Source organism: Centroberyx affinis, unplaced genomic scaffold (assembly GCF_046629955.1).
Source record: "Centroberyx affinis isolate AG114_WGS23_722 - 3 ecotype Tasmania unplaced genomic scaffold, CSIRO-AGI_Caff_v1 ptg005927l_1, whole genome shotgun sequence".
NCBI lineage: Eukaryota > Metazoa > Chordata > Actinopteri > Beryciformes > Berycidae > Centroberyx > Centroberyx affinis.
This window is the reverse complement of record NW_027283013.1, coordinates 96,462-116,116: the sequence shown is the minus strand read 5'-3', so window position 1 is coordinate 116,116 and position 19,655 is coordinate 96,462. Positions and strand designations below refer to the sequence as shown.

Below are 19,655 nucleotides of genomic sequence, written 5' to 3'. Positions count from 1 at the left end.
CTTACAATCTGGCAACCGTTCCCATTTATCTACTCTCAAAGTCTGCCTGTCTGACATTAAAAGCTGGATGTCCTCTAATTGTTGACTGTTAAACTAAAAAATTGAACTGCTAATCGTTGGACCAGTCAAACACAGGTGTCTGGTTTCCGATTTTACAATAGAACTTGATCAACCAAAGCCCCTTGTCAGAAATCTTGGTGTTTTATTTGACCCTTTACCGTCCTTTGAACCCCACATTAAATTCATCACCAAAACCGCATTCCACCACCTCCATAACAAAGCTAGTATTAGACCAATCCTCTCCTCTGCTGATGCCAACACCATGATCCCTAGAGGAAACAAATGCATTGTTTCCTCTGGACTAGATTACTGCAATTTTCTCTTCTCCGGTCCACTTGCCACTAAACTCCTTCAACTTGCTCTGAACACCACTGCCAGAATTGTTACCAGAACCAGAAAAATTTGATTATATCACACCCACTCTGATTTCCCTTCACTGGCTGCCCATACAAGGTTGATCCGATTTTAAAATGTTAACACTAATCCATAAAGCAGTTCATGGACTAGCACCTGACTACCTTTCTGAGCTTATTACACCATACACACCACCTCGCACTCTACGTTCTCAAAACTCTGGTTACTTATCCATCCCCAGAATGCATAAAAAATCAGCTGGTTGTCGAGCTTTTTCTTACCATGGTCCTTTCCTCTCAAATAACTTTCCCACTTCCGTCAAAACTGCCCCTTCATTGTCAAATTTTAAGAAACGACTCAAAACGCACCTTTTCCCACTCTCCTATAATCAACCTTAAAACTCCTCATTTCTCTACTGCTACAACAAGGTATTTTTTTCTATTATTTTTAACTGTTATTTTTGTGATTTTATTTTGTTTCACTTTTATATCATTTATTGTTATGACTCTCCTTGATTCTTTTAATGTTTCAAGTGTACTTTGACTTTAAATCAATCCTAAATTGAACGGGAAGCCAATGGAGGGAAGCCAAGATGGGAGTGATGTGTTCTCTCTTCTTGGTCCGTGTGAGGAGTCTGGCTGCAGTGTTTTGTTGAGTAGCTGTAATCTAGCAAGACTCTGCTGGCTCGGACAGGTGTACAGGGAATTAATAGTCAAGCAAGTTGTGATAAAAGCGTGAATAACAGTTTCAAGGTTCTTAAAGGATATAAAGTAGTTGATGCATGGTCATGATATAACGGTGAATTTCTGAATGCCACGGATACTGAGCCTTTTTCTTGTCCCTCCTCAGATGAGACCAGTAACCAGAGCTCCCTGTCAGACGCCTACCAGCCCAAAGTGGACAGCAGTAGTAACTCCAGCCCCCAGCCCAGCGAGCCAGTCAGCCCACTAAACACTACCCAGTACCGCACAGACAACTCCCAGCCCCCCACACTGGGACAGGAGACCCTGGAGGGTGAGATGGCTTTCCTTTCCTTATCTTCTCTTACTGCAGGCAACTTATGTTGTCTTCTACAACACCGTTCATTTTTAAAATCCATGTCTTGAATTCGTAAGGTCTAGCACTGTCCAAACAAACACGCTTCCAAAACCTGAAACCCGAAAACTATGACTTCAATCTAATGTCATCATGTAAAATCTGGAGATATGGAACTTTTCTGCTTGATACAGGAATTGTTTTGTTAGTCCCGCCCTCCTTCCCCTCAGTTGGTCAAGTTGCTGACCCAACAATCTCGGAACCCATCGTCTATCGGTCTGACGATGATTAGACTCTGGAGGCGACCACCAATATTTCGGGGTTTCTGGTGTAGCCAGCGGACATCCGGGCCAAGACTTCCTCTTCCGTGCGCTGGTCATTGTTTACAGTCCGATTAGCAACTTGAGACGCAAGAATGGAGTTGGAGTTGAGAGACGACGTCTCATATGCAGATATCTGTTTATAGAGATTAGCCAAAATGTCGTCTGGACCTAAAACACCTACAAAAAGTATCGATGTTTGTGTATTGTACTCAACTCCAACTCCATTCTCGACTTCGCGTCTCAAGTTGCTAATCAGACTTTAAACAATGACCGGCACATGGAAGAGGAAGTCTTGGCCCGGATGTCCGCTGGCTACACAGGAAACCCCGAAATATTGGCCGTCACCCCCAGAGTCTAATCGTCCTCAGACCGATAGACGATGGGTTCCGAGATTGCTGACCCAACACTTGTCACTCATCTTGATGAGCTGTCATCTAGCCTGAGGCTGAGGTAACCGCCATCTGTAAAGCCACCACAGGCGTTGGAGGAAAGCAGATGGCACCACTTTTTCAGAACATTTCTTTAGAAGACCTATTATACAAGCAAAATCTGATTAAAATATAGCCGCAAGCGGCAATTGAGGGGTCCAATTACACTTGCACTGAAAAGACAGACAGACAAAACACTAGGGAAGGTAGAGAAGGTACACAAACAGACAAGTTTTGTGAAGATTGGACACACAGTCGATTAGTTATGGCAAATTTAGTGTCAGCTTTATCTTTTGTTTTTTTCTTTTAAAATTGTATTTGGGGGGCGGGGGGCTTTTTGCCTTTATTGTGATTGATTGTTTTTTAGAGGGAGAGAGGGAGATGACATGCAAACATGGCTTGAATCCGGTGAGCCACGTTTGCATGTCATCTCCCTCCCTCCCTCCCAATCTTTCCTGTCTATCTCTACTGTCACAATAAAGGCAAAAAGCCCCCCAAAAAATCCAGATTCGAGCCCAGGATGTCATGTTTACATGGTATGCACCTTAGCCCACTGAGCCACCAGGACGCCCCCAAGTTTATCATTTAATTGCAACCATATTGTTCATCACACATTGTTCTATCTAGTTATTCACAACGGCCAAACTTTCTACTGGAAAATATGACCCTTGTTCTTGGCAGTTATGACTTCAGAAAAGACAAGCATGGATTTGAACCCACAATCTTCTACATAAGCGGCCGATGCTTTGCCTACTGAGCCAAACTCCTGTTATAGTATTGTTGAATAGAAAATAACTAAAGGGAGAAGTATTGTGATACTGCAGCCTATGATTGAAAGTGCTAACCACTTTATAGAACTTTATAGTGAATAAATCAATACTCAATCACATGGGGAAGAAAATTGCTGCTGCACTGCTCTCTATGGGTTCAAACTGTAAAGCATGTTGCATTTCTGGCCACAACCCAATCAGTGATGTCAAATCAGGTCAGCCTTTGACAGATGATGCCAAATATGCATCATCTGCTTTGGCATCAATAATTGGGGTGTGGCCAGAAGTGCAACATGCTTTACAGTTTCAACCCATACAGAGTTTAGAGAGTTTTCTGCACTATGTGATTTGATTTACTCTTTAATGAAACTGTTACCTGATTTTTGTTAGTTTGCTATTCATGACTTAGTGGTTAAGCAGGTCTTCAGAGCATACGATTCTTCAAGTCCCTGACTTAATGTCACTATGTCAGCTTTTGTGTGTCAAAGTGGGGAAACGAAACAAAGGGACAACTTTTGTGATAGTCCCACCTATGTTGAACTATAACTGTATTAGTGCCCTCCATGAATCAATTAATTAATTTAAACATGGCTTTACAGACATATTCCTGAGAGCACAGACATCATTTGCACAGACAACATGTCACAGTGTGAATTTATCAAACTTGGCTATTTGCAGCTGGACATTTTGATCTATGGTACACTCGGTTTCCAAGATGTCATTCAAATTTTTTGTCTGTTTACTAATGAAGGTATGACAATTTCAAAAATCATGTTGGTTTTTTTCTGTAACTTACGGTTTAGGAGGACAACGCTGTGGGATCACAGTCAGTTTTTGCTATAAACAGAGGGGGGCGACTTCAGAATCCGGGGTAGGTACCGGCGTACTAAAGATTTATGTCACTTTAGCCGACACATCCTGAAAATTGCAGCTCTCTAGGCCAAAGTATTCAGATTGTATACCCATTTTATAGATTTTTGCAGTTTTTCATTTTGGACAGCAATTCTAGCATCACCCTTTGACCAATCACGGTCATATTCAATTATTTGATGTTGACTCATACCTGTTGAATGCATGATCAGTTTCAGTGCACTAGCTTTAACAACCTCACGGGAATTGGCGAAAAATTATTGTTGCGACCCCTTTTGATTGTTTTTAATGAAACTTTTAATGCGATTGGGCTGGTTTATGGTTGGTTTGTGTGTCTCAGTCCCCTGAAGCTGTCAATCAATTTTGACACAAATAGGACAAAAATTGAAAGAGCCTATTGGAAAAAACATTTTTGCATAAAATACAAAATGACAGAAAATCAAAATGGCTGACATATGTAGTCCCAATGACAAAGTTGTAGATCTAGGACACCTGGATAAGTGTACAAAATTTGGCTTCAGTTGGACTTCCAGTGTGAGAGTTATGGAACAAAATGTAAATATGTGTGCTATTGTGCCACCATCTGGCCAATATGCGTGGGCTGCCTTGCCTGAGTAGTGGGGGGCCATTAGGAGCCCATCTACCAAATATGGTTGCTGTAGGACTTACGGTTTCTGAGCTGCAGATAGATGCAGCTCAGATGCTCTTTTAGCAGAGGAAAGAAAGAAAGAAAGAAAGAAGAATTACAAATAAATACAAAAGGGTTCCAGCACTATGTGCCAGGACCCCTAAATATAGCCGCAAGTGGTGATTGTAGGGGTCCAAGCACAATACGCCAATATGACTGAAGATGACATTTAGAAGAAGAAAAGAAACACTTAACTTCATTGAAGATTCTTCCATAAACAATGCCTAAATATACAGTGGATATGGCTCATTGACATACATATATTTTATAACTTATAAAGGGAAAATGCTGTCAGTATCCGTGCGAACACAGTTGATATGCATGCCATACTAAGCATTTTAAAAGTGCAATGGAGATTATAAACAATGAATGGAGTTTCTATTGTTTTCAGTGGCTGAGCTATGAATACAATGGAAGTCTACGAGAGATTTGGTTATCATTGCCATTCAGACTTACTTTCAGCAATTGGGATGAAACTTGTGAGGAATGTTCCAAACAGGATTACTGAGGATCTTGGCAAGTTTTATATCAATTGTCAAATCACAGCCCAAGTTATAAGCTAAAATGCCATAGGCCATGCCCACCGGAAGTCAAAATTTTGACTTAATTTTGGATTTTGATTATTACAGGTCCACTTAACAAGTGTATCACATTTGAGATACATTTGAGATCTGGTACATGCAGTTATGAAAAATAAATTTTTCGGATTCATTTTTGGTGCCCCCTATTGGCCAATATTAAAGTGCTTTTGCACACACAGTTGTGTCAACTTTGGTGAAGATTGGACGCACAGTCAATGAGTTATGGCCATTTGTGTGATAAGTCACATATTCTGTCAAGTTTGTTGTTTATTGTCGCCAAGTCGTTGCACTAATCGGGGATTGATTTGGCTTGCTCCAAGGAATCTATGGAAAAAATGTATTTGTTTCAAATGGTTCAGAAGTTATTGCCAAAACGTAAAGTTGCTTGCACCATCATCAGGCCGATTGGTGCCATGTTTTTTTGTAGTGGCTGAGATCTATCTATGTGCCAAGTTTGGTTCCTGTGGGTCTTATGGTTTCTGAGCTCCAGATACTTTTAGCTGAGAAAAAGAAGACGAAGGAGAATCTTAAAGGTATAGTTCACCCAGAAATGAAAATTCAGTCATTATCTACTCAACCCCATGCCAGCTGAAAAGTTTGTTAGTCCATACAGCAGGTACTGAGCTCCACAGTAGAACTGCGTAGAAGCCTTCTCCAAAACAACTGAAGTTGCTGTGGACCTGACTTGACTTGACTTGACGGTGAAAAAAATAACAGAAAATAACCATAAAATGGCTCCATGCAGCTCGTCCAACATAATGCAAGTCTCTGGAAGCCAAACGATCCCAAAGTGACTTTAAAAGACCGAAATTTACACCATTATTTTGCTGAAATCACCACTCTGTTACACCATTTTGTTTTTTCAAAATATGTGTGCACGCACCCCGGCCTTGATAGGTAAGACTAACTCGAATAAGCAGAAACAAGACTTCCGGTTTGGCCGTTTAGCCTTCAAAATAAAAAGCGCGAGATTTGAAAATAGGTGGTTTTAAACCAATGACTTTGTATTTAATGGTCAAATTCAATAAGTCAGCACCCATATTAATGTTTGATGTCCACTTAAGTCTCTGTTCTGTATGCATTCTGTATGTAAATGCCACATTTTATGGCATTTTTCATTATGGGTGGTCACAAATTGGATTTGACGATTAAATACAAAGTAATTGGTTTAAAACAGTATTTCTACCTATTTTCTAGATCTCACGCTTTTATTCTGAGGGCTAAACGGCCAATCCAGAAGTCTTGTTTCTGCTTATTCCAGCTAGTCTTACCTATCTAGTGGTGATTTCAGCTAAATAATGGTGTAAATGTCGGTCTTTTCAAGTCACTTCGGGATCGTTTGGCTTGCATTATGCTGGACGAGCTGCATGGAGCCATTTTATGGTTATTTTCTGTTATTTTTTCACCGTCAAGTCAGGTCCCCAGCAACTTCAGTTGTTTTGGAGAAGGCTTCTACGCTGTTCCGCTGTGGAGCTCAGAACCTGCTGTATGGACTAACAAACTCCACCCGCGTTTCAGCTGGCATGGGGGTGAGTAGATAATGACTGAATTTTCATTTTTGGGTGAACTATTCCTTTAACAATTACAATAGGGTTGCCAGCATTATGTGCTGGGGACCCCTAAATATTACAACCAGGTGTTGGAGGGAATGGGGAGAAGAATAAGCCAAGTATATTCATATATTGTACATGTGCACTATTATAAAGGTGTTCTGGGTAACACTTTATAATAACCATCATTAATAAATGGTAAATTGATAGTTAATTAACTTTAGTTAATAGTTATTTTACTGTTAACAAACAATGAAATGATCATTAATAATGTTTACTAATTATTAGTAATGCTATAATTTATGTTATTTTATCATTCGTTTGTAATAATAATATAAAATCATGTTTATAAATTATATATTGTATCATAGCTTTTTACCCTTTTTACCGTCTCTTATCAGCTATGATACAATATATCATTTATAAACAAATGATTTTATATTACACAAACGAATGATAAAATAACAAATTATAGCATTACTAATAATTAGTAAACATTATTAATGATCATTTCATTGTTTGTTAACAGTAAAATAACTATTAACTAAAGTTTAATTAACTATCAATTTACCATTTATTAATGATGGTTATTATAAAGTGTTACCGTGTTCTGGGTAAGTAAGAAAGAAATTAAATCATCTATGAAATGGTCAAATTTCTGTGTAGTCAAATCGTAGTAGTTAAAAAAATAAAAGGAATATTGGTATGTCAGGAGTTGAAAATGTTCAGCTAAAAGCTATCCAATTCAGAAATTTTCCATATTTTGGTGTTTTGGGAGGTTCATCTTGCTAGTGCACTGCCACATTGTCATTACATCATTGCTTACATAACGGGATTGGTTTGTGTCAAAGGCATTGCTAGTGGAGAAGGGGAGCTGAGAAGAGAGAAAGAGTGGGATACAATCACGGAAGAAGACGATCAGGTGGAATGACCAGTAGAGCGTGTGCCATGACACCCAGTGGCATATCCTTTTTAGCCAATGTGGAGAACAAGACCACCGCGGCCAGGCAGAATATCGGGGGCCATCAGTGGTACGATGGCCCTGATATTTGCTGTCAAGAAGTGGGGTTGGAGCACTTACTCAACAGGCATAACGAGTCACACACATTCATCGTGCTGTGCTGCGAGAAAGAGGTGCCAGAGGTTGCAGTGCTGTCTCTGTGGGATGTCCGCGCCAAAACTCTGGAGCAACCTGAATGGCCCTGATTTGCCAGAAATTGCATTGCAGCATTATAGGAAATTGCCTTTGTTTCATACAAAAAAAACTCTTATGCTCGTTGTCTGTTTTCAGAACCATCGTTGCCTTGTGAACTAGCCGATGAACCTCCAATGCTGATCAAAGAGGACCTGGTGCCCATCACAGTTCAGGTAAAGCTGGAAAAGTCTCGAAAAAAAATGATCTAAGTTTAAGGCCTAAAAAATGTAAATGTCTTAAATCGAGTTACTAGAGGTCTTATTTTTTTCACCATGTAATGACAGGTTTCTTTGTGCTGCACGTACTCTCTTAGATTAATACAGATCAGGGTTAGTAGTACAATATGCATTCTATCTGTTTTTATTAAACAACATAACAGGGTTAGTCTTACCATATGCATCCTATCTGCTTTACTAAACAACAGAACAGGATGAGCAGTACAGTATGCATCTTATCTGCTGTACTAAATGCAACAGGACTTCATGCCACTACACAATAGTTTTTCTGTTGTCCTTTTATTTAGTCTGCCCATTTATAGTTTTTTTTTTTTATTTTGGTTTTTAAATCGGTCTTAAATTCAGTTCCAGGTAACATTAAAAAGGTCTCGAGTCGTAAATTTGGCTTTCTGAAATCTGCAGAAGGCCATATGACCCAATAGCTGCAAAGTATGCTGTAAAGATTTATGTTGACATAGGAAACGTAGAGTTTGTCTGGCCTGCCTCTTATCAACCGCATTATGTTGAAACCAGATGAATGGAGGCTGAGTTGTGCCCTTATCCTCCCAGCAGGAACAGGAGGATTTCTGTGGAGCTCCACCACTGAAGAGGGTTTGCACTGAGCAGAGCTCCATCCTGCCAGTCTCTACAGTCAGATAACAAACACTGTACTGCACAAGCTGCTTCGCTTTCAGTCACCATTTACAATTTGGAAAGTCCCCACCCCCCCTCTGTTTCCAGTCATATTTATAATGTACACATTTACATTTTGTCAGCTTATTTGATATTAATGACTTTATTCCAGATGACATTCAAACTCACCTTTTGAAAGCATGAGGTCAAACATAGAATGAATCACTTACTATATACAAAAAGCAAAACTCAAATTGAGATTGCCACCATTGTTGGTGCTCATGAACGCAGTCCTCATAATTACTTCACAAAAACCAAGTAAACAATGCAGGAATTTATAATTTGAACCATAAATACCAACAAACTATTTTCTGTGCATGTGTTTAATACTGCAACAGCCTAATTTAGAGCAGGATTTGCTCCAGAGCTTAGTTTACATAGGGATACATTAAAATCGAAATTACTATAGAAATAGAAATGAATTGTGTCGCTGTTAAAGGTGCGCAGGATTTTGCAAGGCATTGCATTTTAAGAATTTTCACAAACCTACTAAAAATGACAACATTTTTTTATGTCATCTTTATTTGTCCATATACTGCACCTTGAAATGGGGACACAATGTGCAAATACTGGTGTAGGTTTTTACCTGTTTGTAGTGGGTGGACCTTAAATTAAACCTTAAATTAAAGCTGATTTTCTATACTTGAACCTCATGGTCATGGTATCCAGATTAGTACAAAGCCACTGTCCAAATGCTTTTGGAGCTCAGTGTACCAAAATCATTTATAATAGGGGAGCTATTCTCCTCTAAAACATCCTCCAGATACTGTAAGAAGTATGGCTAAACCAAAGTGTATGCCAGGGTTTTTCACTGGCTGTACACAATATTCCAAGATGTCCTTCTGCGTCCACCAAAGGGTAAATATTCCGATTTACTAATCACTCACCCTTGAAGAGCAATTAACCAGAAAGGTGTAGTTGCAACAGACATGTTGGATCTTCATGGGAAATTTGTGTTGTATCAAACTCCACTGAAGGAGCTGGAGGTTAGGGGAAGTGTTTCTTCTTTAGAAATACAACGGGGTTGTAGTTGGAGTAAACTTCAAGCCAGGAACATCGCCATCTTAACAGCAGAGTAGTGATTCAGACATTGGGTCGATCTGTGTAAAGCATCCCACTGGCTGCTCTACCATTTCTAACAAGTAAAAAGGATGATAAATCTGGACAAAAGCATATAGATTGATCTGTCTGAAAGGGGAATACCACTTAGTTTAAAGGATGATTGCAGTTATTTTCAACCTGGGTCTTATTTTTCCTTTTTTCGACTCACAAAATATCATCAATTACTTACCTGTATAGCTCTACGTACCTCTCAGTTTGCACAAATAGCTGCTCTTTAATACAATTGAACTGGGCCAATGGAAACTCAAACAGAAGATCAGTGGTTGGACAGTTTGTTTTTTGCAAGCAGGGGGTTACAGAGTTACAGGGTTGTAGAGCATATTCTTGACTCCATGGTTGTAGACATGTATGTATGGATGGATGTAGATGAGCATGTGTAGGTATGGTTTTATGGAGACACAGAATGACAGTAATGAACACAGTGCATAAGTCAGAGATACAGATGTAGGCATATCACTAGTATGATTAACGTTACATTGTGGTGACTGAATGATAAAACAATTCTACAATTCCTTGTATTTGCAAATTATAAGGAAATATGTGTTCAGAGTACTGGTCAATAACTATCAAAAGTGAGAAATTGGTAACCTAAGGGTCAGAGAATAACTATTCATCTGAGTTGCAGAGGCCAAGCAAAAAAAGTGTCTAGGGAAATATCAATTGCTACTTAAAACACTACACCGGGATACACAAATGTTATGCATGCTGTGTAGCTTAGGTGTCACACTGCAATGAGACAATTAGATATGTTATTTTAACTAGCGTGAGCAAGTTGGCAAGTAGAAAGTTCAAGCACTCTGATACCATATATATGAAATGTCGACTGGGAAAAAAACGTTCCTGACAAACTCCTATTGGTAATAAAGAGTAGGAAAGATAGGTGGGAATTTTTTGCGGGGTCCGATATCTCCCACTTCATGTCATGAAGTGTGTCAACACAAGTGATAAACACACAAGGGAATCCACTGATGTCGGCAGACTGAAGTAATAAAATCAAAATATTTAAGTAATATCACACAAGAGCGAGTGTGAGTATACTGTATATCAGCACGTCTGTGATTCAGTCACATCATGCTGATATATAGTATAATAGCATAACCTCCAGTGTGATGCTTTTATACAACAGTTCTATAAACAAAGCTGTTTATCAAATAATGGTAATTTGAGACAACAAATTATGATTTTTGTCTTTTATTTGTCTCCGCCAACAAACAGTTCCCTCAGGATTCCACTACCAAGTGTTGCCAAGCAACACATCAACTGTTTAAAGAAGAGTGATACATATAGTAAAAAGTCCCAGTGCTGTTATACTGTATATCAGCGTCCATGGAATGCCTCCTGTCCAATCAAATTACTTGACCGGAACTAACTTGTATAATCAGTTATATTCACACCAATAGAATCAACCCTACTTACCAAAATTGAGCAATATCTGCTGCAGTTTGTTTATGGGTGGTTGATTTTAAATTCATAAATGCACATGATTTTGGATGTGTGAGTAAAACACTTTCAAGCTGAAGCAATGAAATCCCATTGTCCTGCTTCCGATATGATGTGAGCATGGCAGAAGACTGGCAGCCAGCATAGTAAACGATGCTAAAACGCATCAAATGGACTATTGTAACTGAATGTTGTGATTAAAGTGAATTGTTCAATCACAGTTATATAAAGACGTGTAACTGCAATGTGAGTGTTGAAAGGGCATGTTCTCATCGCTTTTTGGATTGTATGAGAGTATTGCTGGTGAAGTAATTGATGAAATTTTGATCAGAATGGATTGGCTTAATGGCAAAAAGTAAAGGAAAATAAGGCTGAGGTTGAAAATGCCCAGAATTATCCTTTAAGATTCTTCTGTTGTACACCAGCTAAATGCACTTTTGCAGGTAACCAGCCATCCATAGAGGTCTCTTCTTAGTCTGAAAATTCTGATTTCCATCTATAATATGAATTTTGGAATCCATCACCCACTTTTGCCAATGGATGAGAAAGTTTTGGGTTTGATCACACGTACAGTTGGTTGTTGGTTTTTTCTTTGGTCCAAGCCATAGCGGAAAAGTTATATTTGTTGTATTATTATTTGGTTCGTTTAGGTTCACACTGCCCAATTAGAAGCCAACCAGGGCTTGTAAATAAGCTTGTTTATTGGATAGTTTTGGGTATAAACAAATTGGATTCCAGTCCCTGTAACTTAAGCTAACAATGATGGACTTGTCTGCGCTCTTCTCTGGTGTTCATACCAGTTAAGAGCACATGAAGAAATAGCTGAATATAAAACACTGTGGTTTGCCCTTGCTTCAATTTGTTATGCAAGGCTTTCCAACTTAGGCATTTCTGGAGCGGGTTATTCGAAGTCTGGAGCATTTTCTCCTTTTGCTAGCTTCGTTTGGGCAGGTGAGGACAGTAGCTTTCGAACACTTGTTGAACTGGACTGATGCTCTTATTCATTTACTTCTTTATGATTTGAAGACCAGAGAAAACTAGCTTAAACTACAGGGACTGGAATCAGATTTGATTTCAAGTTTTGTTTTAGGCTTACTTGCCCTTAGCCAAAAAGGTATTTTCTGACTCTGAACCCACCTAAATGTTAGGTGTATGTCATGAGTCGTCCTGCAAGGGCTCTGGGTGTTTTTCAGTTTGTTTTACCAGAGATTAAAAGTCGGATGTGCATCTCAGTCTAAACTAAGTCATGACCTGTTGTCTTCAGTAACCCAAAGAAGCACTTGTCTTTCTCAGTCTTTGCGTTTTCTGTTGCATTTTACTTTATTGCTATGGGGAAATGGTTGTAACAGATCAGCATGTACACTGAAACATAACTATGTATCTCAGTCATTTTGTTATTTTACAAATCATTATATATATATTTGAGTTGTACTTTATGTTACTTAAATGTTAGGTGTAATAAATCACATATATGATATAAAATGTATTATTTGGACAAACAGGAATAATTATATGAATGTAACTATTAACTATATGTTATAAAATCAGTCGGTCTATACATTTTTGCAATGAAAGCAAATTCACTGAATATGCCCTGTGAAGGAAATACTTTTGCTTGAAGGCTGTATGCTAAGGTTGTGTTGGACTACAAATTTATAAATTTATAAATAAATTATAAAATAGATTATTTTCACTTTTGAGACGATTGTTTTAAATTTGTAAAGAGATTTTGTATTCAATTGTACTTTTAAAGCACAGATTATATATAAAAGAGCATGGGTTTGGAGTCCTTTGTGTGTTCTTTTATTGAACTGCCTTTTTTTGGCTGGACCGCAACAGCGGGGCCAGCCCTACGAACGCGAATGTCTGTCACTGACTGACTGACTGACTGACTGACTGAGTGACTGAGTGATCAAGTTACACCATTGGTCGGCCGTGGCACGTGGCACATCATAGGATCACAGAGCCAGAAATTTCAGTTTCGTTTTCTCCGCCGTCTAGTTTCTCCACTGAGATCAGGAGCCCGTTTCTCCCACACAGTAAGCAGGCTGACCAATATCATGCATGTAAGCTGAAGCTAAAGTAGAATCTATACAATTATATCATATCACCGTTTATGTCGATGCATATGTGCAAGCTCAGTCCACCTGAAGCCCCTCTGTTCTGAGAGAGACACAAACAAGCATGGAGGTTTCATCACGCCGACAGCTTATTTCCGACCTTCCCGAAGTTTCCCGGGGCCACGGTTCCGGCCAGTGCCGCTAGCTGGGCGCCGATTTGTTCCCGATGATCCGGCCGAGGTCCCGACGACGATGCGCCCCCGGTGTCCGGCGAACAGCGTTTTCGGCACCGACGGGTAACAGAGCGCCTGGCGCTTGGATCGGCAGGATCAATGCGGGCCGTGGGCGCGGTGGAGATGACAGCGGTGGAGAGAGAGACTGGACGCGCTGGAACGATCAGTATGGATGTATGGACTATTATTCTGTATTAGCAGTCTACAGCGGAGTTAGTTACACCATTGACCAATGGTGGCACGTGGCACACTCATACACGGTCCAGCCATATACTAGGTTTTGACCTAGTCTTGTTTTTTTTACAGAAGTGCCAATCAAAGGACAGAGGGAAAAGAACCTGAGCCAAAGCATAACAGCTCATCTGTAAAACCTGGAATAGTCAGTGATAGGACTGACTGACTGGCTATGTTTACATGCAGGGAGAATTCCCTTCTAAACGCAGTTAGTCAAGTAACCTGGATTTAGTCCAAATCAAAATAATAACCCGGTAAACTCATACTCATGATTTAGGGCTGAATGATTTTGAAAAAATATCTAATTGATTGATAATTTTGACTGATACTGCAATTGCGATATGATTTGCGATATTAGAGGGAATGATAATTTTTACATCATTATTCTCATTTTCATTGAACGTATTAAAATGATCATGGTGTGATTTTTTTTTTGGGGATCTGTACCAAACAAAGATGTTTTCTTAAATCTGTAGAATATGATGTGTAGGCCAGGCCATCTCTGCAGCACCACAATATTTCATTTAAAATGGTATTTTGACACACATTTTGCCTTTAACAAATATTGCGCCTCCTGCGATTTGAAAATTGCAGTAGGCTATATTGCGATTTCCATAAAATTTTGATTAATTGTTCAGCCCTAGTTAAGATGCCTGACTTACTCCCGTATTAAAGTGGTTACTGTAGCGGGGAAATGGCTTACAGCTTTCACTTTTGGTTTTCACTGTCATGCTCTGACAAAACATGGCGGTTTACTCTTTAATGGAGATGACTGTAAAGTTCTATAAAGTGGTTAGCACTTTCAATCATATGCTGCAGTATTATAATAGCTATTTTCTCGTCAAAGAATCTTGAGTTTGGCTCAGTAGGTAAAGAACTGTGCGTGCGTACTGAAGATTGTGGGTTCATGCTTGTCTTTTTCAAAGTCATAAACTGCCAGGGACAAGAGGCATATTTTCCAATAGAAAGTTAAGCCCTCCCATCTGTTGACACAAGGACAACAGTTTCAGTGAGTTGCTCATCTCCTTAATTTTTTTCTCTGTGTTGTGCATTAGTGTTCATATCTGATTCTTCATCATCATCTGTCAGGCACTTAGTGCACAGGTAAAATCTTAACACTCCCATTCGTAGTACCATGTACAGTTCCCCAATTGTGATACCTTCATCAAGTACAGCTTCCTCCTGATAGTCTAACATATCATGACTAAATGTCTCAAAACTTCCAAATTTAGATCTTCATTTTGGGAAGAAAAGCTCTTGAGCATACTGTAATGTCTGCTTTCTTTGATTCTTATAGGTACATCAAGGTCCTTGTTCCCCCTCCCCTGCATTTTCTTACTCGTTTACCTTTGCGAATCCACCTCAACTCAACTTTTCTCTTTTTTTCCCCCCAGGCCATTTGTTGTGTTTCAGATGACTTCTCGTTCACTTTGGAGCGAGTCTCCTCATGATCAAAATTCTCATTATCTTTCCCACCGATGCCCATCTTTTTCTTTCGTTTTTCAAGCAGTGGATGTTTTTTTTTTTGTTCTTTTGCACCTTTGTCTTAGTCTTATTTTCCAAACAGAAGCACCTTGCTGCAATCCGATCTCCATATGTTGGGATGTAGCCAGCCAGAGTGTCATCATCCATAACATCAGTGATTGTGGCATCCAGGATTGTGGCATCAATCTGTGAATGAGGGATATAGGCTAACCCAGTTGGGGGGCTTTATCAGTGTGATGCCCCCCAAACCCAGGTGGCTTCACGTTGGTGCGGGCGGAAGAGGTGCCCCTTTTTCATTTTTTGCCCCTGCCCCTTAAGAGAGTTTGTGCACGCCACTGCTGGCTGGAGTAACAAGACTTTTACACCACAAACACCACAATCAACGTTACTTTCAATTGTTGGGTCGGTTTGATTTTTTTCAGCCTTTTAATATGAAAACCTTATAGCCCCGTTGGGACTAGCACTACACTGGGTGCCAGTCGGTCGTGAGCCGTTCCATTAAGAATTTTTCGGGAAAAATCTTTGCGGCATTTTGACTTCATGTGGGCAAGGTTGCCAGACTGAAATTTGCCAATCTGATCAGCTTTCTGAAATCCTTGGAACGCTTTTCTGTTACACAAGTAAAACATATTGTGTGAAAATATTTGCAGTGAAGTTTAAAATCTCACCTTTGTGTGGCTTTTACAGAAGCCGAGAACGGCCGTGCTTGCAATTATTTTTTTTTAATGCCGTTATCTCGAGATCAGTTAATTATTATTATTCTCGGAATTCTGAGAAAAAAGTCTGAATTCTGACTTTAAGCTCAGAATTCTGAGATTAAAGTCAGAACTCACATGTGGCCCTAATCCTCTTCTGTAGATAATCAACCCGTTATCACGAGAAAACAAAATGTCGTTTCCTCTTATTACTTATAATGTTTATCAGAGATCAGGAGTGCCATGCCAGCATGCATAGATGGCGTCTTGACAACTGTACCAACTGATTTAAGATGAAAATGTCAGATCAAGGAGTACCCATTATTGATCAACGCATCAGACTGTACTTCAATCAAGGTCTAACACAGGCAGAAATTGCATTGTGTCTTTCTGTTAGAGATAACATTCAGATCAGTCCTCGTCATTTAAGGAGACGACTAGCCCGGCTGCAGCTTCACAGGCGAGTGCACTTCAGTGATCCTGCTGAGATTGTTAACTTCATTAGTAACCAGATAAGGGGACCAGGTCGTCTTCATGGTTACCGAATGATGCGCGAGAGGTGCAGATTAGCTGGACTGCGTGTTACTCGAGACTTGGTTGACGAGGTTCAGTCATATCTTGACTCAGAGGGCGCACAGCAACGGAGAGGCACGAGACTTCGGAGAAGATCTTGTGTCCCAGGGCCCAATTATTTATGGCATGTGGACTCTTATGATAAACTGACCCCTTTTGGCATTGGAGTAAACAGGTGCATAGATGGGTTTTCACGTCATATAATCTGGATGCAAGCAAACTCTTCAAATAGTAACCCCAAAGTCACCGCAGCCTACTTCATAAGCACAGTCACTGAACTTGGGGGGGTGTCCAAAGGTAGTCCGATCGGACTTTGGAACCGAAAACGTTCATGTTAACAGGCTGCAACACTTCCTCCGAGAGGATGACACCGGCGCTGTCCATGGGCCTTGTGTGTTACAAGGACGAAGTACAGCAAACCGAAGGATCGAAAGCTGGTGGGGGATCTACAGGAGACAGAACGTGGACTACTGGAGGGACGTGTTCCAGGAGTTCCAGGCAACGGGGGGACTTCAGTGGGGATTTCATAGACAAGGGTCTCATGCAATTCTGCTTTCTTAAAATGATTCAAGTAAGTCCTCCACATCTTCAGGTTTTTGTTTTCTAACGTATCTTACAATATCTCAGGGCTAGTATTTCGTGTTGTTTTAAAAATGTATGTGACTGGTATAGGCTATATAGACTATTGGATGATTTCTAACTGTAAAATCTCTCATACAGAAAGTAATAGTAAGTATAACAAATCCTGATTAACAGACAGTAGGCCTACCTCTCTTATCAATTTAAATGTTGCAAATGATTAGAGAATACCCAAACTAATTAAATGTTTGACTGTCCTCTTTTATAGCCTATTACCGAGCCCCTAAATGATCATCGTGGGAAAAATGTTTTGAAACTGTGTTCCCTCCCAAAAGCTTTGCGTTCTCTTACAACCCTATCAACTAGAGCTCCAGCAGTAGGCTGCATAGATTATGTTGGGCCTGCCACTGTTGTTCCTCGATGGCGTGATGATGTGTAAAGCCGAGGCCTGTGCGGCCTCGTCCACTTCAATATAATATTATCTATTTATTATACTCTATCTTTGTGGAATAGGGCTATTCTTGATCAGCATAACCCATCCAACCACATAAACATGATGTTTTCATTATGATTAATATCAATGTAGGTCTTTTTACTTTTATTTATTATTATTATCTTTTTTTTTTTTTTTTTTTTTTTTTTTACCTAGAGCCAACTTGGATTATCCTTACATGTTTGATACTGTATATACAGTATTTAACCCACAGAAATGATTTAACCCTGGTTAGCCTGAAGCGACCAGGCCCCTGTGGTGCTGATAAACAGCATGATAAACATGTAGGGTAAACATTATGTTTACTGTGGCTGGACTTAACTTCATATAAAAATGGTAGGGAAGGTTTTCGCGAGGCAACGGAAAAACTATTGCGAGGTAACGGGAAAAAATGTAATTAATAAACGGAACGTAAAAGTATTAAAAACCCCACCGTGACCCTTTCGTGACTCAGTAGCTTTGATCAAATTGACCTCTATGAGCTTTGTTTGCTGGTGATGGAGGAAAACTTTCCAGAGACCTGAGACCTTTGATAAGAGTACTCCTGCCAGAGCCTGATGAGTGATGTCTTTGTAGCATTAGATTCATAAACAGAACTGCCATGTAAACTGTTACTAAAGGTGCTGTCCATGGTTCTAATAAATATGACGATGGCATCTTCAGCAATGAGGCTTCTTCAAAAGTTTACATTCCTCAAGTATTCTTTGCATCAGTTGAAGCTGTGTTGAAATATTTTTTATTAAGATAATATATGATTTCAGTGTAATATGCCATTCATTTGCCTAACACATTATCACGATTCATGATGTCTCTTTCATATGCTTAAGAGAAATTCCACAAAACAGCTAAAAAAAAGAAAATTACAAACAGCAGTTAAATCCTTTAATTGTTGAACATTGCAAACTCATAAGCCAGTGGTTTCATTGAAATAACATGATCTCAGTGATCTGAATCAAATTAAGTAAAACAAATGCATTTCTCAAAATTGGCATAAAAAATGAAATGCATATATACATATATTTCAAGTGTGGTTAGAAAAAAATTATCTAGAGCTCTTTGAACTCGACACTGACAACATAGAACAGTGCTGCTACTGGCAATATTAACTCTTCCAGGTCTGAAGAGCTGTATAGCATTCCAAATACTGGAATTTATGAACTCTGTTTAGGTTTAAATTTAACAACAGTAAACAATGAAAAACAGCAACCACACACAAACTGTTGGCCAAACGCACAACTTTGCCAAGAATACAAAGAGTGTCACACTTCCATCTCTTGTAAGAACACCAAATAAATTCTCTTCCTTGGAATATTAACTCAAGTGTGACTTTTTTACACAGTACCTCCAGTTGTCATATGGTAATTTGAATTTCAAGAGATCATACATTGAAAAAAAAAAAAAACCTTCTACCTCTGCCACTATGGTGCATGTGCCCTCCACTATGTAACATCATCCATTGGATTACACAAACTGGATAACAGAATAAGATAAGATTATTTTTCATTTGCTGTTTAGCAAACAAATCCTTTTTTAGGACATATCCATCACACACACTCCACTCCTCAACACAGAGCAAAATTCTGATCTAAATTTTGCATAGTTGCTGTAGTTGCACGCCAGTTCCAAAAAACAAGTACAGGTGTGAGCCAAAGGCCGCCTTGTGAACTCGGACATGTCTGTGAATGTGACTTTAATGATCTTAGATAGGAACAAGTCAGACCCTGTGCAGTACCTGAGGAACAGACCAAGCTCCTTCTCACCTCTTTCTCTTACAAATCTCAAGAGATGATTGGAGATCGTTTCTACATGTGACATAGATCCTGGGAACTGAAAGCATTTGGTAATGTTTCTGGCCCTGGGTTCAGATCATCCAGAATCTTGTTCAGTCCTTCGCCACTCATGGATTCTCCAATAGACCTAAGACTTGGCTTCCAACACTTCATGATAAATGCTGGCTCTTGCACCATCTCTTTGTGGGC

General features: G+C 39.5%; 1 protein-coding gene across 1 annotated transcript; it reads left to right on the top strand.

Moving 5' to 3' along the window:
* Positions 1 to 1,263: 1,263 nt before the first annotated feature.
* On the top strand, positions 1,264 to 13,094 carry LOC139667982 (B-cell CLL/lymphoma 7 protein family member B-A-like; the record flags this gene model as incomplete). The annotated part of the gene is made up of 3 exons (XM_071547453.1): positions 1,264 to 1,428; positions 7,951 to 8,027; positions 8,643 to 13,094. Coding segments are annotated over 3 exons (329 nt in total), but the record flags the coding sequence as incomplete, so codon positions are not given.
* Between the last annotated feature and the right edge of the window lie 6,561 nt (positions 13,095 to 19,655).